Source organism: Berghia stephanieae, chromosome 6 (assembly GCF_034508935.2).
Source record: "Berghia stephanieae isolate SIO BIC M18660-M18661 chromosome 6, UCSD_Bste_1.3, whole genome shotgun sequence".
In the NCBI taxonomy this organism is placed as follows: Eukaryota; Metazoa; Mollusca; class Gastropoda; order Nudibranchia; family Aeolidiidae; genus Berghia; species Berghia stephanieae.
Genome location: NC_088365.1, coordinates 6,911,680 through 6,935,445, shown reverse-complemented (window position 1 = coordinate 6,935,445; position 23,766 = coordinate 6,911,680). Strand labels below are relative to the sequence as shown.

The 23,766-nt window shown below is 36.5% G+C and overlaps 2 protein-coding genes across 4 annotated transcripts; both read left to right on the top strand.

Annotated features, from left to right (window-relative positions):
- The first annotated feature begins 14 nt into the window (after positions 1 to 14).
- LOC144974396 (polynucleotide 5'-hydroxyl-kinase NOL9-like) lies at positions 15 to 15,354 on the top strand. Of its 2 annotated transcripts, XM_078917242.1 has the most exons (8): positions 2,677 to 2,902; positions 6,365 to 6,461; positions 6,640 to 6,737; positions 8,012 to 8,045; positions 9,149 to 9,291; positions 10,002 to 10,153; positions 11,456 to 11,541; positions 15,201 to 15,354. In XM_078917242.1, exons 1-8 carry the CDS (start codon positions 2,824 to 2,826, stop codon positions 15,352 to 15,354), a joined length of 843 nt encoding a protein of 280 aa, XP_078773368.1. In that variant the 5' UTR covers positions 2,677 to 2,823. The 2 variants fall into 2 exon arrangements, 1 of the variants encoding a protein (XP_078773368.1); XR_013645738.1 differs by lacking the exons at positions 6,640 to 6,737; positions 8,012 to 8,045; positions 9,149 to 9,291; ... (1 more) ...; positions 11,456 to 11,541; positions 15,201 to 15,354 and adding exons at positions 15 to 665; positions 1,863 to 2,139 and having other exon boundaries at positions 2,624 to 2,902.
- LOC144974397 (polynucleotide 5'-hydroxyl-kinase NOL9-like) lies at positions 15,353 to 19,108 on the top strand. 2 transcript variants are annotated; one of them, XM_078917244.1, is made up of 4 exons: positions 15,353 to 15,427; positions 16,511 to 16,580; positions 17,686 to 17,819; positions 18,830 to 19,108. In XM_078917244.1, the coding sequence occupies exons 1-4, from the start codon at positions 15,359 to 15,361 to the stop codon at positions 18,953 to 18,955; spliced, it is 399 nt and encodes a 132-aa protein (XP_078773370.1). In that variant the 5' UTR covers positions 15,353 to 15,358; the 3' UTR covers positions 18,956 to 19,108. The 2 variants fall into 2 exon arrangements, with proteins under 2 accessions (XP_078773370.1, XP_078773369.1); XM_078917243.1 differs by lacking the exon at positions 15,353 to 15,427 and adding an exon at positions 15,463 to 15,547.
- The last annotated feature ends 4,658 nt before the right edge of the window (positions 19,109 to 23,766 follow it).

Genomic DNA, 23,766 nt, shown 5'->3' with positions numbered 1-23,766 from the left:
GAAAGATCGAAGAAAAGTATGGATACTGCTCCCCTAAAAAGTCTTGTAAAAGTCCCAATACCAAGTCTTTTATCCCCAACTTCTTTGCTTTCCTCTGGCTGTAGAAATTTTGTGAAAGAAGCTAAAGTCGTTCAAAATAAATCTGGGCTAGATAGGAAGAGCCAGTTTGCCAGGTCTCTCATGGATTTGCATTTTGAAGACCACTCACATCGTACGCCTATTCACAGGATAAGAGAAAGTAAAAGAAAAGGTGATAGGAAGTCAGAGTCATTTAAAGAAGAACGGAAGAAGTTTTCAATGGACACGAATGAAGAAGTTGATACCTGGCTGACACCCAAAGAGACAAAGAAAACGTTAAAAAAAAGATCTTGGAGAGAGAGCAGTGGTAGCTCTGCACCTTCTCATTCGTTATTCAACTCTAGTTACAAACCCCTGGTTATAGAATCTGAACCGAAAAAGAAGGCTCAGAAAGTTGACAAATCATCACCAAAGCCACTCCTCGAGTCTGAGCTATTGCCACCACCTCGTTTACAACAGACAGCAATATCTTCGGGCACATCACATCCCAATCTGGTGAAGAGGGACACTGCTGAAGATTCTTCCCGTCATTCTCGAGCTAGAGCCTTAGATGTAGATCGTAATGCAGCAGCACAATGTTTAGACAAGTGAGTGAGATATTTAGGAAAAATTATTAACTTTTTTTTTTTTAATGGTATGCTTAAAGAAGCATTCAACCAAATATTAATATTACTTGGCAACCAGATTGATGTTACAGGGGCTGTCCAGTTTGTCTCAGGTCCAGTTTGCCATAGGCTCCAGATTAGCCCACGTAGGCCTTAGATGGTTTCTTTGCATCCCTTTGTTAGGCTGTTAATCTGATGTACAAAATGATGTACAATTACTTAAGTTTTATGTTGTACTGAATATAAGAAATTAAGATACCAGTTTATTTTGTATGCCTACATTAATTTGGGTCCTTCAAACTACTCTTCTTACAACTTCCAATTGTGAAAATGTTTTTTAAACAAACTTGTGTTGATCTGTATACAACCTGTTAAAAGAAGCGTGATTATGTCTTGAAAGAAGACTCGTGAAGAAGATCGCTTTGTTATTTCATTCAAGTAATTGAGTATTGATGACAGTGATAATTACAGCACGTTAACACTTGTTTTAACTTAAGTTTTTTTTTTTATTCCCATCTTCAAATTATCACATTGGTGATGTAGAGACAGTTTCTCTAACATGTAAATTCAGCTTGTGTTGTTCAAAATTTCTCCTTTTTCTATGCGAATTACTGATTATTACTCTATAAAATTTCAAACTACATGTTCTATCATTATTGTAATATAAAATACAATTTATACAATCAATAAATCATTCATTTACTCTTTTTGAGAGTGTCAGTGATAACTCCCATCATGCAGAGCATAGTCAAGGCAGGCTGGGCCTGTGGTAAACATTTTAACATTTTTAAGGGATGAGGTATGATGCAATTTGAATAGTATGACATGTCTTGAACTGATGAATGACATTCTTACCATCTTGCAAAGTGAGTTATTGCATAATGTTTTTATTGGTAAATGATCTAATGCATTATATTTAACAATGTAACGAAAGTAAGACTTTTATTTTTTTTAAATATAAAAAATGATTCTTTCTATTTTGAGCTAAAATAGATAATTGCTGATTGACGGTCTGATATAAATTTTTACTTTTTAAACAAACATAAATTTGCACACAATCAAATGTATGGGTGCAAAGGGTTTGTTTCACATCTTATGTTCCATAATATTTTATGATTTAAATTGCTGTAATTTATGCCAATAGAAATGAATTATCGATGTTCTGTTCTTATATTTCAGAATTGTTAGTGTGAGCAGTGTCAATGAAGAAAACACTGTGTACCTTATCATACCCTCCACCCTCCCCTGGGTTCATCTCCACGGCCGTGCTAAGATAGAAGTTGTAAAGGGAACTGTCTACATCCTGGCTCACACTCTGGTACCTGGTACAAGTTACAATGTTTTCTCTCCATCTTCCAACTGTCTGCTGTCCTTGCAGGTTGATCCAGGCGATGACTTCCTGTCCCCTCTTGATGTGACAAATGAGCTTGATAAGCTTATAAAGGACGTTAAAGAGGTATGCAGGATAGAAGTGGATAATGATCGCAGCATCATCCAACTAGCAACAACTTTATTTTATTTTATTTTATTGGCAATGTACCTAAAAGAGTAAGTAGAGGATATGAGACAGGTAACAAATTATGCTATCTCTAGACTTAGTGCATCAAGTCAATCATTTTCTGTTATGTAAAGACAAAGCTTGCGATGTTTTGTGTAACTAGATGTACAAACTGGAATGTCTTTATTTTTTTTAAAATGTAGGTATTTGTTTATTTTGTTTGGACAACAACGTATCCCATTTAAAATTTTTATTTATCTAATTATCCGTATTTATTTATGATATATATTTTTTCTTTTCTTTTTTTTTTTTTTTTTTTTTTTTTTTGTTTCATCATTTAGTTCTTAATTTATAATAATTAATTTGGGGTTTTGTTGTTTTTTTTTTTTTTAGACCAGTTTTTATGTAAAATGCCAATGCCTTATTTTCTTCTATTCTCTAGCTTGAGGAGCTCAGCAAGAAAAGTATAGGCATCATCAAAGTGCAGAAATTAGAATCAATAGTCTGTGATTCTGTAGCTAGTCTGCCTCCTTTTACCAAGCTCTTTACACCCAGACCCCGCCCAAAGATTGGAGTGAGCACAACGATACTTTGGGTGTCACTCTGTTTAAAAACAGCTTCAAAGTGGCACCAGAATCGGAGATGAGCGATCCCTGTATGGCTTGGGACGACCTCTATAACGAAGCTTTGGACAAGTGGCTTGAAACAATTGACAACGGAAGCAAGTATTAGTATTTATAAATTGAGATTATAAATTTTCCCTATCATTTACCTCTTTAATGCTACTCAGCAACAGACTTCACCGGATGCTTAAATGACTTAAATAGTGTCAAAAGCCCCATTAATCACCTAAAAACAAAACAGATTTCACTTATCTCCGGGTAGTTCAAAGCATATTTATTCGATTTGCATGAAAACTTCTAAGTTTCTATCTGTATTATGTCCAAGTGATTTTTTTTCCTTCTAGCTCTTGATCCATTGAGTAGTGGATAGATGGCTATGTTTAAGCATTTTGTGATATTATACTCTCAGAAGTTCTGTGCAGGGAGTTGTCTGCTTATGCTCTTATTTATGGCTTTAAGAAAGACCAGCTCTCTATCAACAGCAAACTTATTCACAGAGCGTTAAAGAAAGTTGAGTAGTGGATAGATGCTATGTTTAAGCATTTTGTGATTACTACTCTCCAAGGCTGAGAATCTTCCGCCTAAGGCGGATTTCCGTCTAAATGGTAGGGACAAATGGGTCTGGATTTTTTCCCCTTGTTGTAGGTACCTATTGCTTTTTAAATCTCTCTCTCTCTCTCTCTCTCTTCTCTCTCTCTCTCTCTCTCTCTCTCTCTCTCTCTCTCTCTCTCTCTCTCTCTCTCTCTCTCTCTCTCTCTCTCTCTCTCTCTCTCTCTTCTCTCTCTCTCTCTCTCTCTCTCTCTCTCTCTCTCTCTCTCTCTCTCTCTCTCTCTCTCTCTCCTCTCTCTCTCTCTCTCTCTCTCTCTCTCTCTCTCTCTCTCTCTCTCTCTCTCTCTCTCTCTCTCTCTCTCTCTCTCTCTCTCTCTCTCTCTCTCTCTCTCTCTCTCTTCTCTCTCTCTCTCTCTCTCTCTCTCTCTCTCTCTCTTCTCCTCTCTCTCTCTCCTCTCTCTCTCTCTCTCTTCTCTCTCTCTCTTCTCTCCTCCTCTCTCTCTCTCTCTCTCTCTCTTCTCTCTCTCTCTCTCTCTCTCTCTCTCTCTCTCTTCTCTCTCCTCTCTCTTCTCTCTCTCTTCTCTCTCTCTCTTTCTCTCCTTCTCTTCTCTTTCTCTCTTCTCTCTCTCTTCTCCTCTCTTTCTCTCTCTCCTCTCTCTCTTCTCTCTCTCTCTCTTTTCTCTCTTTCTCTCTCTTCTCTCTCTTTCTTCTCTTTCTCTCTTTCTTTCTTTCTCTTTTCTTTCTCTTCTTTCTTTCTTCTTCTTTCTTTCTTTCTTCTTTTCTTTCTTTCTTTCTTTCTCTCTCTCTCTCTCCTTTCTTTCTTTCTTTCTTTCTTTCGCAACCACATTAAATCATCTGGTATATAGAGATGATATATTAGAACAAAGCAATGGTGGTTGGCTTAGTTTAATCTTTTTCCTTTTTACCTTTTGACTATGGCTTTAAATTTGAGAGATTCTTGGGTTGTATTTATAAGCTGACTAACTACTGGGTTTCTTTGCTTGTGTTTGATCGATAGACTGAGAAAGGATCCTCCTTTTTGACAATTGCTATTATCATCACTGAATAAAAAAAAACTCACCAAAACCACTACATCAACATCTCTACCAACACTACTATTACAATCACCACCACAACATCATCCCTACCACCACTACTACTACAAATAGCACCACATCATCCCTACCACCACTACTACTACAACTACCACCACGTCATCAACCCTACTACCACTACTAAAACCACCATCATATCATCACCCCCACCACCACTACTACTACAAATAGCACCACATCATCCCTACCACCACCACTACTATTACAACCATCATCCCTACCACCACCACTATTACAACCGTCATCCCTACCACCACTACTATTACAACCATCATCCCTACCACCACTACTATTACAACCATCATCCCTACCACCACTACTCCTACAACTACTACCACTACTACCACCACCATCATATCATCATCCCTACCACCACTACTACTACAACCACCACCACATCATCCTTACCACCACTACTATTACAACCATCATCCCTACCACCACTACTATTACAACCATCATCCCTACCACCACTACTACTACAACTACCACCACATCATCAACCCTACTACCACTACTACAACCACCATCATATCATCATCCCTACCACCACTACTACTACAACCACCACCACATCATCCTTACCACCACTACTATTACAACCATCATCCCTACCACCACTACTATTACAACCATCATCCCTACCACCACTACTATTACAACCATCATCCCTACCACCACTACTACTACAACTACCACCACATCATCAACCCTACTACCACTACTACAACCACCATCATATCATCATTCCTACCACCACTACTACTACAACCACCACCAAACCATCATCCCTACCACCACCACTACTACAATCACCACCACATCATCATCCCTACCACCACTACTACTACAACCACCACCAAACACCATCATCCCTACCACCACTACTACTACAACCACCACAACACCATCATCCCTACCACCACTACTACTACAACCACCACCAAACACCATCATCCCTACCACCACCACTACTACAACCACCACAACATCATCATCCCTACCACCACTACTACTACAACACCACCACAACACCATCATCCCTACCACCACAACTACTATAAACCACACCAACACATAATCCCTACCACCACTACAACTACAACCACCACCAAACATCATCCCTACCACCACTACTACTACAACCACCACCAAACCATCATCCCTACCACCAACTACTATTACAACCACCACACAACACTCAATCACTACACACCACCACACTCTAACAACCACACACCAACCAATCATCCCTACCACCACTACTATTACAACCACCACAACATCATCCCTACCACCACTACTACTACAACTACCACCACATCATCCATCCTACCACAGCTATCTACAACCAACCACCACACAATCATCCATACTACTACTGAATCACTACCACATCATCCCTACCACTGCTATTACTACAACCACCACCACATCATCATCCCTTCCACTGTTATTACTACAACCACCATCATCCCTGCTACAACCACCAAATGTTGTAATTACACTTTCAACTTTTGAAATTCCACCGAGTCGTGTTAGAAATTGCTGCGAGACAAATTTTGGATCGCATCTCAGTAAATTTTAGTGAAATTCAAAATTTATGGGTTATGGTCGCATGGATGGGTCATGATCTTCACGATGAAAAATTTCCTCCTTTTTTGTGACCAGTCATTCTCACCCCTGACTCTCAGAAGTTCTGTGCAGGGAGCTGTCTGCTTATTCTCTTATTTATGGCTCTTAAGAAAGACCAGCTCTCTATCAACAAGCAAACTTATTCACAGAGCGTTAAAGAAACGATGTTTCAAACATTTCCAGTTTCATACTTTTGGACATAATGAATGCAAGTTTTTTATATTCAATTCAAAGAGTAACGTGTTTTCTATAACTTTTCAGGAGATGGAATTGAGAGTCCTGTTCTATTTACATGCGGTGCTAAGGGTGCTGGAAAGTCAACATTCAGTAGATGTGCAATCAACACGACTCTCAGAAGGTAAACACATATTTTCTTTCCAGTTTAAAAAAATCATTTTTGAAAAAAAAAAAAAGGGATATAATTTAGAATTATGATTCATCTGTCTGAAATTTCATGAGATGCTTTTTTGAAAATGTTTTGAATGTTTACTTTAAAAAAAATATAAAATTGTATACTTTTGTTCTGCCTTACTTAGTGTTCCAGAGCTAGCATACATAGACTGTGATGTTGGTCAGACTGAATTCTCTCCTCCCGCTACAGTTTCCTTACATATCATTCAAGAACCAGTTCTTTGTGAGTTGATTTCTTTTCTTATGAAAGCTTCAGATTTTTCTGAAAATATTTACCATGGGTTTTTTTTTGTTTTTTTTTTGAGTCTAAGTTTGATAACATTTCCTGTGATTTGAGCAATGTGTAGTGTAAGCAACTTGTGTAGTTCATTTTAGTGGCATAATATTGTTTTTCATGAATTAGTTTAGTATTCACTTTAATTGATTTACATATTCATTCAAACCTCGGACTCAGTAATTTAACTGAGCCACCGAGCGATAAATTTCACAGTTTCATCTAAGCCAAAATTGACCACATTTACCCTTCGAGTCTCAAAACTATGATAAAGTAAATTGCGAATGCTGCAAGTCCGTTATGTAGACATCTTCAAATCGAAAGGTAGGATAGATTGCTACAAGCACATTTCGATTGTCTCACGTTGTAAACAAACTGGTTGACCGTTTCTTCACTGATTGAGTACCTGATTATAAGGAACAATGGTAAGTAGCCTAATTAATTCCCATGCAAATCAGGACGTTTTCTGGCATTGTTTTGCTCAAGCCCAAGCGAGCTTGCTGTTTTGTGGCGATTTACCTTCATTTCGATTCTTTGAATTTTTCCGCTACGCCTGCCGAAGTTTCTTCTTGATAATTCACTTCTACTTAATAATTCAGTGTATTGGCCTGAAGTCATATTTATTTAAGTTTTTTTTTCTCTGTCATTTACTGATTGAAAATCAAGTTTGCTCATTGCTACATTATTCTAATGTTCTCACAATGGCTGAGCTGTTCGTGGATCGCAATTCAGACTTGTCGAGCATCGATAAAGATGTGAGTCCCGTGAGGAATAAATTCAATTGGTCATGGCTAGAAGTTAAAGATGATAATGGTGATTATTTTTCTATGTCAAAAAAATTCCAGAGGCAGGAATATGACTTTGATGAAGTCATCTTTACCTATATGAATGACATGCTTATTTAGCGTTCCTTCTACATCAAATTATGGCAGTCATACTTCCAGTAAGAAATAACACCCACTATTTTGATATATTGTATTTATCACTCTCCTCTCCAATGATGCCCTTATTTTTAAAAAAAATAATTGAATCTTCAGTTTGTCGAAGAGTTTCAGTCAATTTTTATAGAGCTCATTTACAGGTCTAAGTAATCAAACTCAGTTTTGGTTTTATCATCAGTCTAAGTTTCATAATTATGATTGTCTTTTGTATTGGTCATTTGTTATTTCAGAAAAAGAAACAACAACATAAAATAATTCTGATTTTCCCCCCTTATTTTTCAGCCCCTCCGTTTTGTCATCAAAGGCATGCAGAAAAGTAAGAGTTTTTCTTGCTCTTAATCAGAAATGGTAGGGACTTGTATCCCCTCCTTTTCTGCAATTGGATAAAAAAAATTGTTTGAAATAGAATTAAATATTTTTTACTTTCATGCTATTGAAAAAAGAAAAGAAGAACAAAATAAAAGAATTAATATACAGATTTTTAAGGTAATGAATCTTATAATGGAATTTTTCAAGGCTCAGTAAGCTATGATGAGGCAATAGATATAAAATACAAGATGCATTAAGCATTATTATAACAATTGGCCACTTCCTTTTGATGTAATGATTCATCGTGCACTTAGGAGCGTGGCCATTATAAGAAAGAAAGGTAGCAACATACAGCACTGACTTATCTTAAGCACCACAACTATCATGCCTTAAAGAAGAATTTATGATCTACAGTTGTCCATGTGAAAAAAAAAAACCAAATACTCGTTGAACATCTCTTTGTTGTATAAAGCTGTTGATGCAACTCAGCACTTTTATTTAGTGCAATATCCACTAAACAAGCTGAAAGTGCTTTACAAAGGATCCCTGGCCAACAGCAACTTGTATTATGTGGTACGAGACATAACCCTGTTATGCTATATTACAATTTTTTTTCCATCATTTTACACCTGAGTATGGTGAGAGAATATGGGTAAAGAGCCTTTTCCAATTGCTCACTATGCACCTTTCAGAGTAAGGCTTGAACTCTAGACCTTCTGATCTGAAGACGGTTGTCATACCACGAGACCACATAGTGCACAACTAGATCAGCATGATTGATAAGATAAATTTTATCTTTAACTCTGATTAATAAAAATACAAGATAATATCGGAAAAATATTTTTTTAATCTTTTCCCCATAAACATCCAGTACTGTTCAGTACATTTTTAGATGTATTAAAAGATGGAAGAAAAAAAATCTATGTTAACATAATATTGTGTTAGTAATATTAAGTTGTTTAATATGAAGTTATATCATGAGATGAAATGCTCAGACAAAAGAGTTTGTAAGTTTGAAAATAACAGTTTTGTTTCGTTTTTCATTTCTTTTTTTCTTTTTCTTTTTTCTATTTTAATTTTTGATTTTTTCGTTTTGTTTATTTACATCAGGATGGTGTTTTATGGAGATGTAACACCTGCACAAGATCCCAGCATCTATATCGAATGTCTCCATTACATTTTCAAAGCTTATAAAGAAATGGCTGTCGGAAAGAAACTTCCTCTTATAGTGAATACCATGGGGTTTCCAGAAGGTGAGCTCGTGGACTAGGAGAGAAATTTTACAGTCCTCTGCTGGGGCTGTGCTGTGCTGAAACTAAACAAGACCATACGTTTTTAAAAATATTTTGATGTTAATAAATGACCATGCCTTAATTCCACTCGATCTTGCTATGATACTTAGTGTGTTATTCGTGAATAATAAATAAACTAGATAAATCTCAGGGGGAAAAAGATCTCGACTTTAACAGGATTGATCTTGGTGTGTGACGCGAGTACTCTACTCTACCAACTGAGTTATTGGGGGACCCCCACTCTCCCCACCCCTACTTTGTTTTCTTCAGTTGGACATGATAACTAGGTTGTAATATATGTAATGATCCCATGGCTAGGCTTTTTCTTTTATTAGTATATTAGCTGAATTTGAAAGTATTTTTTCATTGTTTTGTAATTGTAAGTTATTCATTAATTTTATGTTAGGCATAGATGAGAAATTATTATTATTATTATTATTATTATTATTATTATTATTATTATTATTATTATTATTATTATTATTATTATATTATTATTATTATTATTATTATTATTATTATTTTTATTATTATTATTATTATTACTATTTATTATTATTATTATTATTATTATTATTATTATTATTATTATTATTATTATTATTATTATTATTATTATTATTATTACTATTATTAATTTTATTTTTACTATTATATAACTTTTCTCACAGGAATCGGATTCATGCTATTTATCGACACCCTCAACATCGCAAGACCCGATCTGGTGGTCCAATTCAGTAGTGAACAACCCTACAGTAATTTTCCAGCTGTCACACAAGAAATGGTTGCTTTGGATGAGGGCTGGACATTCAACAAAAGCCCTGTACTACCATTACCACTTCTACCACTACTACTACTGTTACTACTACTCTCAGCCAATTCGTAAAGTCCAACCCCACAGATATAGATCCTTATCTTGCCCATGAGATGAAAAATTAAAACAAAACAAAACCTTAACCCCATCCCATTAAGGAGATTTGTCCTGGTCCCTTTATCCCCAAATTTTCCCCTCCCCTATTGATCCCTTCGTCCTCCAAATGTTAGGCTTGTTCACTACTTTGTGAACCAAGAAAGGTATTATAGATAGATAGATAGATTTTAAGTCCTTTTTTTTTTTTTTTGACCAATTTCATTTATTTGAGTTTCATTACAAGGTCAACATACTTTTCTTTATGTCTATAATTATGATAATATGAATAGTAGTAATTGTGGTGTTAAATGTAAAGATTTTGAAATTTGACGTTAAATCATACCGGTAAATATTCGAAGTCATTTATTCTGTAGTAACTTCGATTCCATCCTGTTGTATTCATTCGGTTCTATCTAAAATACAAACTTTCATTTTCTAGTTTCTTTCTTTTTCTTTTCTTTTTTTTTTTTTTTTTTGTAATTTGTAATTATGTGTGTGTTTTCTACGTTTGTAATTTTATCAATACTTATTACCTCATTGTATTGCCCACATTCGTTACCTTTTTTCTTCTTTTCATAAGAAATTATGTTGTTTTTGAGCTTTATTTGAAAAAAAAATTGAGCTTTATATAGCGTAATATTCACTAAATGTGCTCAAAGCGCTTTACAAGGGGTCCCTGGTCAACAGCAACATTCAACATGTAGGATGGGACATGACGCCTGTTAGGCGATATTACAATTTTTCGGACAAAGACAACGCTGTTAACGACCAGGTACTTATTTTACACCTGAGTACGGTGAGAGAATGTGAGTAAAGAGCCTTTTCCGAGGACTCAACTATGCGCCAAGCACGAGGCTCGAACCCAGGACCTTCCGATCCAAAAGCGAGTGTCATACCACTAGACCACATAGCCGCATGTTGTTGCTGAAGAGTTGTTTACTAACTTACAAGTTTTGGTTATGTCAAGTCGTTTTTAAAACACCTGAGCAAAAGTAAAGTTTTTGGTGATAATATGTTGACTTTCAAACTTTCAAATTGAATTTCACGTCCAAGTATTGTGCAATTTGGCTATAAACAGCTCTCTCTCCGTAATGAAGTGTGGTATGTTATCTTCTAAGTGAAATCATTTGGCTGTCCTAGGAACATCAGTCTTATTTGCCATTCTTCATTTCCATTTGATTTTACTTATTAACTTTTTTTTTTTTTTTAATTTAGCCTCCTGACTTTAAAGCAAGATTGGAAGAGGTGAAGAAACATTTTCTGTTCATGTTGCCCTCGCTGAACTTCACAGAGACCACCGTGTAAGTACTGTGTTGGTTGGAATTTCATTGGATATATGTTTCCTTCTTCAAGCTTTTACAATGTTGACCTTAGGCGTACTGATATATTATTTGCCTCTGATTTTGGACTACTGCATTTGAATCTTTGGTGGAGAACTTGAGATTTTGTGCGGCTATGTGGTCTAGTGGTATGACACTCGCTTTCGGATCGGAAGGTCCTGGGTTCGAGCCTCGTTCGGCGCATAGTTGACTCCGTGGAGAAGGCTCTTTACTCACATTCTCTCACCATACTCAGGTGTAAAATGAGTACCTGGCCGTTAAAAATGTTTGTATATGGGAAACATTTTGAAAAACAAACAGATGTCGTTCGGGATTAGATTCCGAGTCTTGAAGTGCTACGTGTGGCCAATCTTGTTATACGGATGCGAAAGCTGGACTACAAATGCAGAAACACAAAAGAACATTGAAGCTTTTGAAATGTGGTGCTTGAGAAGGATGCAGAGAATATCGTATACTGCACACAAAACGAACGAAGAAGTGCTAAAACAAACATACCAACAAAGGAAACTAATGCCCTTAATAGTGGATCGACAACTATCCTTTTTCGGACACATAGTAAGGAAAGATAAGAATGAATACCTGGCAAGTTGTGGAAAAATACCTGGTAAACGCGCCCGGGGGAGACAAAGAAAAACACTCATAGACCAACTGAAGGGCTTCACCAGCCTAACAATCCAAGAGCTGTTTGAAAAGGCAAGAGACAGGGAGGAATGGAGAGAGATAATTCATGCAGTATCCGAAGCCTGGACCAGGCATGGAACCTAGAAGAAGAAGAATATGTCCCAAAAAAATTGTAATATCACCTAAAAGGGTTCATGTCCCGTCCTTCATGATAAATGTTGCTGTTGGTCAGAGACCCCTTGTAAAGCGCTTTGAGCACGTTTAGTGGATATTGCGCTATGTAAAAGCTCAATTTAATTTTTTTTTTTTTTTAATCGTGACATCAGAGTATGTTATTGTTTTGATTTGATTTTTTTCCCCATATTTTCCTCAATCATACTTTATAACGGAGATGCTGCATTGTTAATAACCTAAAATCTGTTGAAAATGGCATTAGACTAAAACATTTATTTTTTCCCAATGCAGACTCAAACCATCAAGTTACATCATGCTGACTTAAAAATTCTGTCGTATTTTATGATCTACCCACTAATATCCGGTAGAAAAGCAGCCGGATGCATTTTCAGATTTCTTTTCGGGAAAAATATCGAAAATTCGGAACAATTTGGACCTCGTGCAAAATGAAGATATAAATTTCCACCCTTTTTCGGGTTCACAGGGATTCTCTTGTTTTAAAGAAACAACTGAAGAAGAAATTTCTAAAATAATTTTTTCATCTTCCTCGAAGTCATGTGATTTAGATCCTTTACCAACTAATATTTTGAAATTATGTCTTCCTGAATTGTTACCTTGCATAACTTATATTATAAATCAGTCACTTATCTCAGGACAAGTCCCAGATATCTATAAACATGCAATTGTAAAGCCTCTCATAAAAAAGCAAAATCTCAATGTAAATGACCTTAGTAACTACCGTCCCGTCTCAAATCTGCCATTTCTTTCTAAAATCCTTGAAAAAGTTGTACTCAGACGTCTTTCACAACATCTCCATGAAAACAATCTATGGGAAAAATTTCAGTCAGCTTATCGTTCTTACCACAGCACAGAAACTGCTCTGTGCTGTGTTGCGAGTGATTTGCTTGATGTTTTAGATAAAGGTTCTGTTTCTCTTCTGACATTGTTAGACCTTTCGGCGGCGTTTGATACTATTGATCACGGTATTCTCATTAAACGACTTAATATAACCTTTGGCTTGTCTGGGACTGTCTTGCAGTGGTTTGAATCTTATTTAGATGGCAGAAAGCAACAGGTTATGATTTTAGATAAACTTTCTCGTCAACATACATTGTCTTTTGGTGTTCCTCAAGGCTCTGTTTTGGGTCCAATTCTTTTTGTTTTGTATACTTCTCCATTATCTAATGTCATCACTGGTCATGGGCTGCGCTATCATCTCTATGCAGATGATACGCAACTTTATGCTACTGATAAAACTAAAAATCTCGAAAATATTGTGAAACGTGTGGAAGAATGTGTGACGGATGTGAAAGAGTGGATGGATGCAAACAAGTTGAAAATGAATGAGTCAAAAACAGAAGTGATGATTGTGGGAAATAGAGGGCAGTTGAAGGTGAATGATGGTCTTGAGGTGTTGATTGGGGGTGAAAAGATCAAAGTTTCAAAGACTGTGAAAAATTTGGGTGTCTATTTTGATTCAGAAATGAAAATGTCAGCTCACATTTCTGCTCTCTGTAAATCTTTATACTTTCAATTGAAGAAAATCAGTTCGATCCGTCAGTATATTGCAATTGGAACATGTAAAACATTGGTTGTTTCCCTCATTTTTTCGAAACTAGACTATTGTAACTCGCTGCTTGTCAACTTGCCTCAGGCTTCTATTAAACAATTGCAACTACTGCAAAAAAGTGCAGCAAGATTAGTTTTTGGCAAAAAAAAATTTGATCATGCAACCCCTTTGTTGGCCTCTCTCCACTGGTTGCCCATTGAAAAGCGCACATATTACAAAGCAGCGTGTCTTGTTTATAAGTGTTTGGCTGGTATAGCACCGGCATATCTCACAGATCACGTGGTCATGTGTAAATTTGAAAATTACACTTTAAGATCATGTAATGACCAAACGAAAATTTCGGAAAAAAGATCAAGAACAAAATTTGGTGATAGATCGTTTGCTTGTTTCGGCCCCAAGATTTGAATGAACTACCACGTGGTCTGAGGGAGTGCAAGTCTTTACCTACTTTTAAAAAGAATCTCAAGACACATTTTTACTGTATTTGTTTTTCTTGACTCTATATGAATCCTTGATTTGGCTATGAATTGTTATTGTTGTTATTATTTTATTTTTTTTATTTTTTCACTTAAAATTGATATTTATATTGTAAAGTGCCCAGAGCTTGTGTTTTACACGAGAATGAGCGCTATATAAATGTGTATTATTATTATTATTATTATTATCTGTCTACGGGACTGATTGAAAGGGAAACATTACTATATAAAATCCTTTCATTTCTTTATAAATGAAAGATATATTTTTTATTCCTTTTTCTACATTTAAAAAAAAAAAGAAAAATGATATTGATGCTATGTGTTTAGGTAAAATAATCACATCGACAGCCTGATATAACGAACCAACACACAAAACTATGTGTAACATTTAACATTTACAGTCTGATTGATATAATCTAGTGAGAAATAATCATTAACAGGCTGTCTAAAAATAATAATAATAATAATAATAATAATAATAATAATAATAATAATAATAATAATAATAGATCTTTATTGTCCATTAATATGGCAATTTGTCATTTAGTTACACTTGTTATAACGTTATATGACAACTATAGCATTGAACAGATATTTCACTCCTACTTATTTTCTCTCTCTTTCTCTCTCTCTCTCTCTTTCTCTCTCTCTCTCTCTCTCTCTCTCTCTCTCTCTCTCTCTCTCTCTCTCTAAACACATAACAAAGAGCTGAGTGACATCAACTTCATTCCTTCTATATTTTTCCCCCACCCCACTGGGCCTTTTCACGATTCATTCAGCCCTAATCCCATCAAGCTCCACCCAGCTGATTTCCGAAACCTGGCCATGTTCTCGGCCCTGTCGATGGGACTGAGTGAGACGGAGACCCTGATGTCTTTGAGCCCCCCACACCGTCCCGTACCACAAGCTGGCCGTACACGTGTGTCGGTATAACCTGATGCCTGACGAGATATTGGTGGCTGTTGATGCCAGCGTGGTGGCTCTTTGTGTGTCGGATTTGTCTCTGGTTAGTGGTTTAGATTGTTACATTGAATGACACGTGTGTCGGTATAACATGATGCCTGACGAGATATTGGTGGCTGTTGATGCCAGCGTGGTGGCTCTTTGTGTGTCGGATTTGTCTCTGGTTAGTGGTTTAGATTGTTACATTGAATGACACGTGTGTCGGTATAACATGATGCCTGACGAGATATTGGTGGCTGTTGATGCCAGCGTGGTGGCTCTTTGTGTGTCAGATTTGTCTCTGCTTAGTGGTTTAGTAGATTGATATATGTTACAGTGAATGACATAATCAGTCGGATGGTGAAAAGGTTTGAACTGAGATAGTGCCAAGTTTAGTTAGAAGCTCAATTTTTATCCAAAGTGAGTTCTTGTCATAAATGATTAAATCAACCCTTTCTGTACATCTTCGGGGAAATGTCAAAGCTTAATTTCACTTCTAAATATTTTTTACAGCTAGTCAAGTTGAAAAAGTATGAAATTTGAGAAAAGTTGCTGGAAACCTTTCCCATACATCTGACCAAACTTCATGAAAAATCACCCGATTTACTTCAATTAAAGATTAAAATGCTCTGGTGGGCATATTCTTTCAGAAAATGTAAAAAAAAAAAAAATGCAAATCCAAAATTTTCACCTTCCGACTGATTATGTCATGCACTGACACATATATGAAAAAAAACCACACACACACCAAAAAAAAAAACCCAATACTAACAGGATATAAAGAGGTGAGGAGAGCAGAGGAAGACAAAGAATGACATATACATGAAGTTTCAACACGGATAGCAGGAGATTGATGAGAGATTTGCATTTCTTGAACAAGGCTAATGGCAGAGAGCATTGGAGAGTCATGATTCATGATAACTGACATTTGCAACAGGCTTGTGAAAGATTATAAGGCTTTACTATTTTTTTTTCTCTTATTAATTTTAACAACATCACTATTTCTTGAGGTCAGCAAATTTGTTGCTTAGGTATGAAATTTAGATATTTTCCAACCTCAGGGAATCCCTGTACTGTGTTAAATTGTTTTCCCATCCATATTCATCTTATTAAGATTTATATATTTATTTATAAATTTTCTTTACAGGCCAAGCGTCATTCTGAACAATCACCACTGACTTTTAAAAATATGCCAATCTGTGAATGTTTGGGCTTGGGTGAGTGGGGGAAAACATGAGTGTCAAATTAATTGTATGTAAGCCACGCGACAGGTGATTTTAACATTGACCTTGACTTGGAATATGAAATTTTGATGGCCAATGACGGGCATCATGAAACACTAATCAATATTCATGTTAATTCTTTGAAGACGCAAGGGAAATTTTTGTGCAGTAACCGATTTGGCAACAGTCACAATAAAAGCTAGGTCTAATGGAGATTAGCTGGAAAGTACTCTTCAACAGATCAAATGACTTATCTTGAGGGTGTTAAGCAATTTTTTGATTCAAGCGATTGAAATCAGGATCCACTTCTGAATCACTGACTTCAAGGACAAATTAAATATCATCATTTATGCCAATGATTATATCACCTATTTATGTTAAATTTCTGATTTGTACATAGATTCTGTCATGGTTTATATATTGAAGAGTCGCTTTTGGAAAACATTTTGCTTTGACAAGGTAAATAAAAAAGACTAGATTTCCTCCCCATGTAAAGTCTTGCGGCTATGTGGTCTTGTGGTTTGACACTCGCTTTCGGATCGGAAGGTCCTGAATTCGAGCTTCGCTCGGCGCATAGTTCAGTCCTTGGAAAAGGCTCTTTACTCGCATTCTCTCACTGTACTCAGGTGTAAAATGAGTACCTGGCCGTTAACAGCGTTGTCTCTGTCCGGAAAAAAATTCTAATATCGCCTTACAGGCGTCATGTCTCGTTCTACATGTTACGTGTTGCTGCTGGTCAGGGACTCCTTGTGAAGTGCTTTGAGCACGTTTAGTGGATATTGCCCTATATGAGAGCTCAATTTTTTTTATTAAAAATTTTTTTTTTTTTTCAGGAAATAAGCTATTGCGTGTAAAGACCCAAAAATAGAACAATAACATTATCATTCATTTTAATTTTTAATACTATCAGGATACTCATGAATAGCTTTAAGAAATAGTTTTCTTTCTTTCTTCCTTTTTTTTTTTTTTTTTTTTTTTTTTGGTTCTTTCTTTCTTTCTTTTTTTTTTGTTTTTTTTTTTGTTCTTTCTTTATTTCTTTTTATTATTCATTTGTTTCTCAATAAATACAGATTTTTTTGTTACTCTCTTGTCCTTCTAGGAATTGTAAGAGGCGTTGACAGTGAGAAGGGATTGTTGTACATATCCACAACACTTCCAAGACACATGCTTAAGCGTGCAAACACTGTCCTGAAAGGGGCACTTGCTTTACCTGACCACTTCATCATGTACCAGGTAAAGACATTGAAGTTAATCAATTTCAGCTTGTGTAATTACAGACCGTGTCGTAGTTAAGCACGCTGTCATTAGGCACATTTCGGATTCAAGCACACTGATTGTCTCTATATGAACAACACACCTTAAAGACTCAGCACACCTTAAAGACTGTATCTGATTCTGATTGCTAATTATTGTCATCCATTCCCTCTGAACAAACAACTCATCATAATTGTGAGTGTGAGAAAGAGAGATAGAAAGAAGGCGAGGGAGGGATAGAAGGGCAAACGTATACACACACACAAACGCACTCAGACACACATACACACACACTCACTCACTTATAGACGACTCACAGGCACACAAGAAATGAAGAAGGGAAAGTGTTACATACAATTATTCCTAAACAATGGCTGCTATCAAAGCTTAATACTGAATTATTTTCACCAAAATAAGACAAGACTCTCTTCAACACCAACATTCTTCACCATGACAAATTATTTTAATGTTTTACAAATTACGTTTTTTAAATTTCGATTTTAACAATTTTAAGTTAATCAAATGGTACTTGACGTTGGACTGGCCAATCCCAGATTTAAGGCCTGATCTGGGTGACGCAAAATTGAGTCCTTGGAAAAGATTCTTCACTCACACTCTCGCACTGCACTCAGGTGCAAAAAATGGGTTAAAAATAAGGAGTTAAGTTAAAAGACTTAGCCTTTTATGAAAAAAAAATTGTGACAGTGGCTTAAAGACATCATGTTAATGTGGAGCGCTGCTGTTGGTTTGGGACCCCTCGTAAAGTGCTTTGAGCATATTTAGTTTATATAATAGCTCAAATTGTTTTTGTTTTTGTTTTGGTTTTTTAAAACTAATTTGAAGATAATTTCTTGAGTGAGTCCAGTCCAATGATTTCCGCTCAGAATATGTCATGAGATTTTTATTTAGGCAACTTCACATACAGTGTAGATTTATGTCTTATGGATCTTTTCCTTTTTCTAAAAATTTTCTTTCTTTATTTTTCACAGAAAAACATCCGTCATCAAGTCCCTTATATCGATATTCTGGCCCAGGCTACAGCCACACACGGTCTCAGGCCACGGAATCGCATGCCTAGGCTACACACCAAATCTAAGTCATTTTTTGGATTGTAAATAGGTTTTCCTATTGTACACGTAATGGTTCAACCAACCATCAGGCCAAACAATCCAATGAGTAATGTCTTTATTTGCCAGATTCGTTTCACTCCAATATTTTAAAATAAAATCTAAATTGCCTTAAATAAATTCCTTCTGAAGTGAACAAAACTTGTGTGATTTTTCTTAAATTGAAATTTATAAAGACTTGGCGTAAGGGTTTAAATGGGCTTCATTTTGAAAACATCTTTAGCCACACTTGCACTATCTCATCTTATGCCCTTTTCTTTAACTTTAATTCATCCAATCTTCAAATTTCAAACAAATTGTTTGTTTCAGTTCTTGTTCACCTTATGTCTTTCATTTTTTCCCCACCTCATATTTCTTGTTTTATTTTTTTCTTGCCCTTTTTTTTTTTTTTTTCCCAATTGATTAAACTCTTTTTGTGCGGCTATATGGTCTAGTGGTATGACACTTGGTTTCAGATTGGAAGGTCCTGGGTTCGAGCCTAGCTCGGTGCATAGTTGAGTCCTTGGAAAAGGCTCTTTACTCACATTCTCTCTCCGTACTCTGGTGTAAAATGAGTACTTGGCCATTAACAGTGTTGTCTCTGTCCAAAAACAAAATTTTTAATATCGCCTAAAATGCCTTGCTCAAGCAGGAAAGCTCCATAATCTAATTATGGAGGCTGAGGCGATGAATATGGATATCCTTGGTGTCTCAGAGACAAGATGGAAAGACAATGGAATAATAAAAAGAGACAGCCACACTTTTATTTACTCCGGAAATACTCAGCACAACAGAGGCATTGGCATCCTGATGAAAAACAAAATTGCTAAATCAGTAACTGGGTATTGGCCCGTGAATGACCGCATCTTAATGTGCAAAATCCAAGCTAAACCTTTTGATTTAGTGCTCCTACAAATTTATGCACTGAGTGATCACCCAGATGAGGAGGTCGAGGCACATTATGAAAATGTAAACAAGGCCCTCAAATGCATAAAATCAAGTGACATTGTTGTCGTAATGGGGGATTTCAATGCGAAAGTTGGAAACGCAGCAATCTCACCGTGCATGGGAAGTTGTGGTCTAGGAGAGTCCAACGAGAGGGGTGAACGTCTGGTCCAATTTTGCGAGTCCCACGACATGACCATAATAAACACCATATTCAAACAACCAAAGAGGCGCCTATATACTTGGAAGAGCCCAGGAGATATATACAGAAACCAAATAGATTATTTTCTCATCAAAACCAGATTCAAAAACTGTGTGACCCAATGTAAAACTTTCCCGGTGCTGACATTGGATCGGACCATGTTCCCATCATGGTGAAATTAAAAGTTAAATTAAAAATTCCCAAACAGAAAAGGGACGAACACATAAAGTACGACCTAGCTGAACTTAGAAACGAGGAGCTAAGAGCGAAATATGCTGTAGAAGTAGAAAATAGGTATTATTGTCTTATGGAAGAACAAGAAGACACAAATAAAGAAACAGAAGAAACGTATAAGAGTAGAATTGATAAACAATGGTCCTCTCTTAAAGGTGCAATAACAACTACAAACGAGAAAATGCTAAACAAAAAATCTAAAGAAGCAAAGAAAGAATGGATGACGAATGAGATTTGAATCTTATGAGAGAACGGAAACATTCAAAGGGCACCCCTAGATACAATGAACTGGACAAATCAGTAAAGAAAAAGTGTATCCAAGCTAAAGAAGACTGGCTTGATGAAAAGTGCCACCGTATTGAGAAGCTATCACATGAGAGAAACCCTGGACCAATGTTTGCTGAAATCAAGAAATTCACATATAAAAACGCTCAATCTGGCGGTTGTATCAAAGATAAATCAGGTAGACTCCTCTTTGAGGTGGAAGAAATCGCCAATAGATGGAAAGAATACGTGGAGGAGCTATTCAATGCGGACAGAGGTGACAACCATATACAGTCCTTTCTACGGGGACCCACAAGCCTAAGATCAGAAGTAGAGAAAGCCCTATACTGCATGAAAACAGGGAAGGCAAATGGAATAGATGGGGTGTCAACAGAAATGCTGCAAGCACTGGGTGAATTTGGTGTTGATGTGATAACGGACCTTATGAATGAAATATACGAGTCAACGCACATCCCAGAAGACCTTCGCACTTCTATCTTCATACTGCTACCCAAGAAAGCGGGTGCAATTGAGTGTTCGGACTACAGAACAATCAGTCTTATGTGCCATCTACTGAAACTCCTCCTGACAATAATCCTGAAAAGAATCTCTTCAAAAGTAGATCGTGAGATTTCAGAACAGCAAACTGGATTAAAAAAGAACAGTGGCACCAGGGAGGCAATTTTCGACTTAAAAATCCTGTCAGAAAAATACTTAGAGGTCCAAAAAGACATATATGCCTGTTTTATCGACTACTCAAAGGCATTTGATTCTGTTAGTCATCAGAAACTTATCCAGGACCTTGTGGCAATAGGTGTGGAAGAGAATGATGTGGCTCTAATCGCTAATCTGTACTGGCAGCAAAAGGCTCAGATAAAAGTGCAGGCAGATACAACAGATGCAATTGAAATCAAGAAAGGAGTGCGCCAGGGATGTGTTATGTCTCCTTGCTTGTTTAATTTATACACAGAGTCTATTTTTCGGCAAGTAGAAACAGCACAAGGGTTGAAGGTTGGTGGCCACAACATCAACAATCTACATTACGCTGACGATACTGTCCTGTTGGCGGAAAGTAAGGAAGGCCTACAGAAGCTACTTTCAAAAGTGAACGAAGAGAGTAAAAAAAAGGGGCTGTTCATGAATGCGAAGAAGACAAAAACAATGGTGATAACAAAAAAGAAAGAGCCCATAGAAATAGATATAGAAATAGAAGAGTGTCCAGTGGAACAAGTAAAGGAGTTCACGTACTTGGGGCAGTTGGTAACATCCGATGCAAAGTCTGACAAAGAGATCAGGAGACGAATAATGCTGGCCAAAAATGCGTTCATGAAACTAAAGCCAATCCTCAACAACACAAATATCTCCATCAGAACACGAATGAGATGCACCAAATGCTATGTGTGGTCCATTTTCTTTTATGGTTGTGAAACGTGGACACTAACCGCACAGACAGAACAACGTATTGAAGCTTTTGAGATGTGGACGTACAGGAGAATACTGAAAATACCTTGGACAGCAAGAAAAACAAACATCGAAGTCCTCGACCTAATGGGCCAAAAACAAAAAGAACTTCTTTTGACTGTGAAGCACAAAAAGCTGTCATATTTTGGACATATGCGAAGACATGATAGTCTCGAAAAAAGGATAATGGAGGGAAGAATTGAAGGAAAGAGAGGCAGAGGAAGACAAAGGAAATCCTGGACAGATGGCATCAAGGAAGCTACAGGACGGCGCATGGCAGACTGTAACGAGGCTGCAATGGACCGTGAAGGATGGAAGGCCATGACATCCGACCTCTGGAAAGAGATGGAACCCGGGAAGGAAGGAAAATGCCTTGTGTCCCGTCCTACATGTTACATATTGCTGTTGGCCAGGGACCTCTTGTAAGGTTCTTTGAGCATGTTGGCCAGGGACCTCTTGTAAGGTTCTTTGAGCATGTTTAGTGGATATTGCGCTATATAAAAGCTCAGTTTGAATTTTTAGTATCCAGATCAATGTTGAAAAATAAAAAAGGGAAAATGAAATTTAATAAAAAACAAAAAGGTCTGCTCGTGTCAGTCTTTATTGATGGTTTATCTGTAGTGAAACTGCATTTGGTAATACTGGTAAAGCTTGTTTGAAGCTGTATCTTTATGGTAATATGGTTATACAGCCATTTTTTCAAAATTTCCAGCTTAGTAAGTTGACAGTATAACAAAGAAATTTAGAATGAATTTAATAGTCTGTGTTTGCCATTAACTGGTCAATAATAAGATTGGCAGTATGGGAAGGCTGTTCGGAGAGGTTTAATCCAATTTTTGTACTTTTTTTTTCATGGAATAAGACAACTGGGCTGGACCACTTTGGCCTTTGGGAGACAGTTGGATGTATGGGAGGGGGGAGGGAGAATGTGCAGACTTGCCAAGCATTACGATTTTATCGTAATTTTAAGATATTGAGACCGCCATTGCGTGATTACCACTTTACCTGCGCAATTACGAAATTTCGTTAATTTTTTTTTTTTTTTAAAAGCGAAAAAACCCCCCAAAAAAACAAAAAATAATTAATTGGTTGTAAAATTGTGAATCTACGAAGTGACGTTTTTGCCCAGGTGCAGGCATATTCAACTCGAACATGGAAAAGCAACTTTATTTTTGGACTGATTACTATTTTTTGTCCTAAATTACTATTTTTGGGGGCTCCAATTACTACTTTATGAACATTTTTTTTGGCAAGTCTGAATGTGTGAGTTTTGTAATTGGTATTGTTTTTCTGCAAAAACCATCTCTTTGTACTAGTTTGTATTGGGATTATTGGAATTATTGTGCAAAATGTCTTTTCTGAGTGGTTGACTACTGGCTTTAATCCTTGGACGTTATTTCGGTCAAATTGGGTCTCTTTCTTTATTGCACAGCAGTTCATTCGGGCGATGCATTGAAATCGTCTCAACCAATGGCATAATGCTGGAGCCGTAGATTTGAGATCAATGTCACTTGACTTTAACAAGGCAAGGCACAGTAATATCATTCTCACCATAGTCATTATATTTCATTAATTTAAATGAGAATAGTTATTAAATAAACAAGTCAACATGTTTAAAATTACTGAAAATTTCAACGATTGAGCTTTATTTCTTATTTCTCATCATCATCACAGCCATCCTTCAAAATCATCTGTACAGGAATAATTTTTTAAA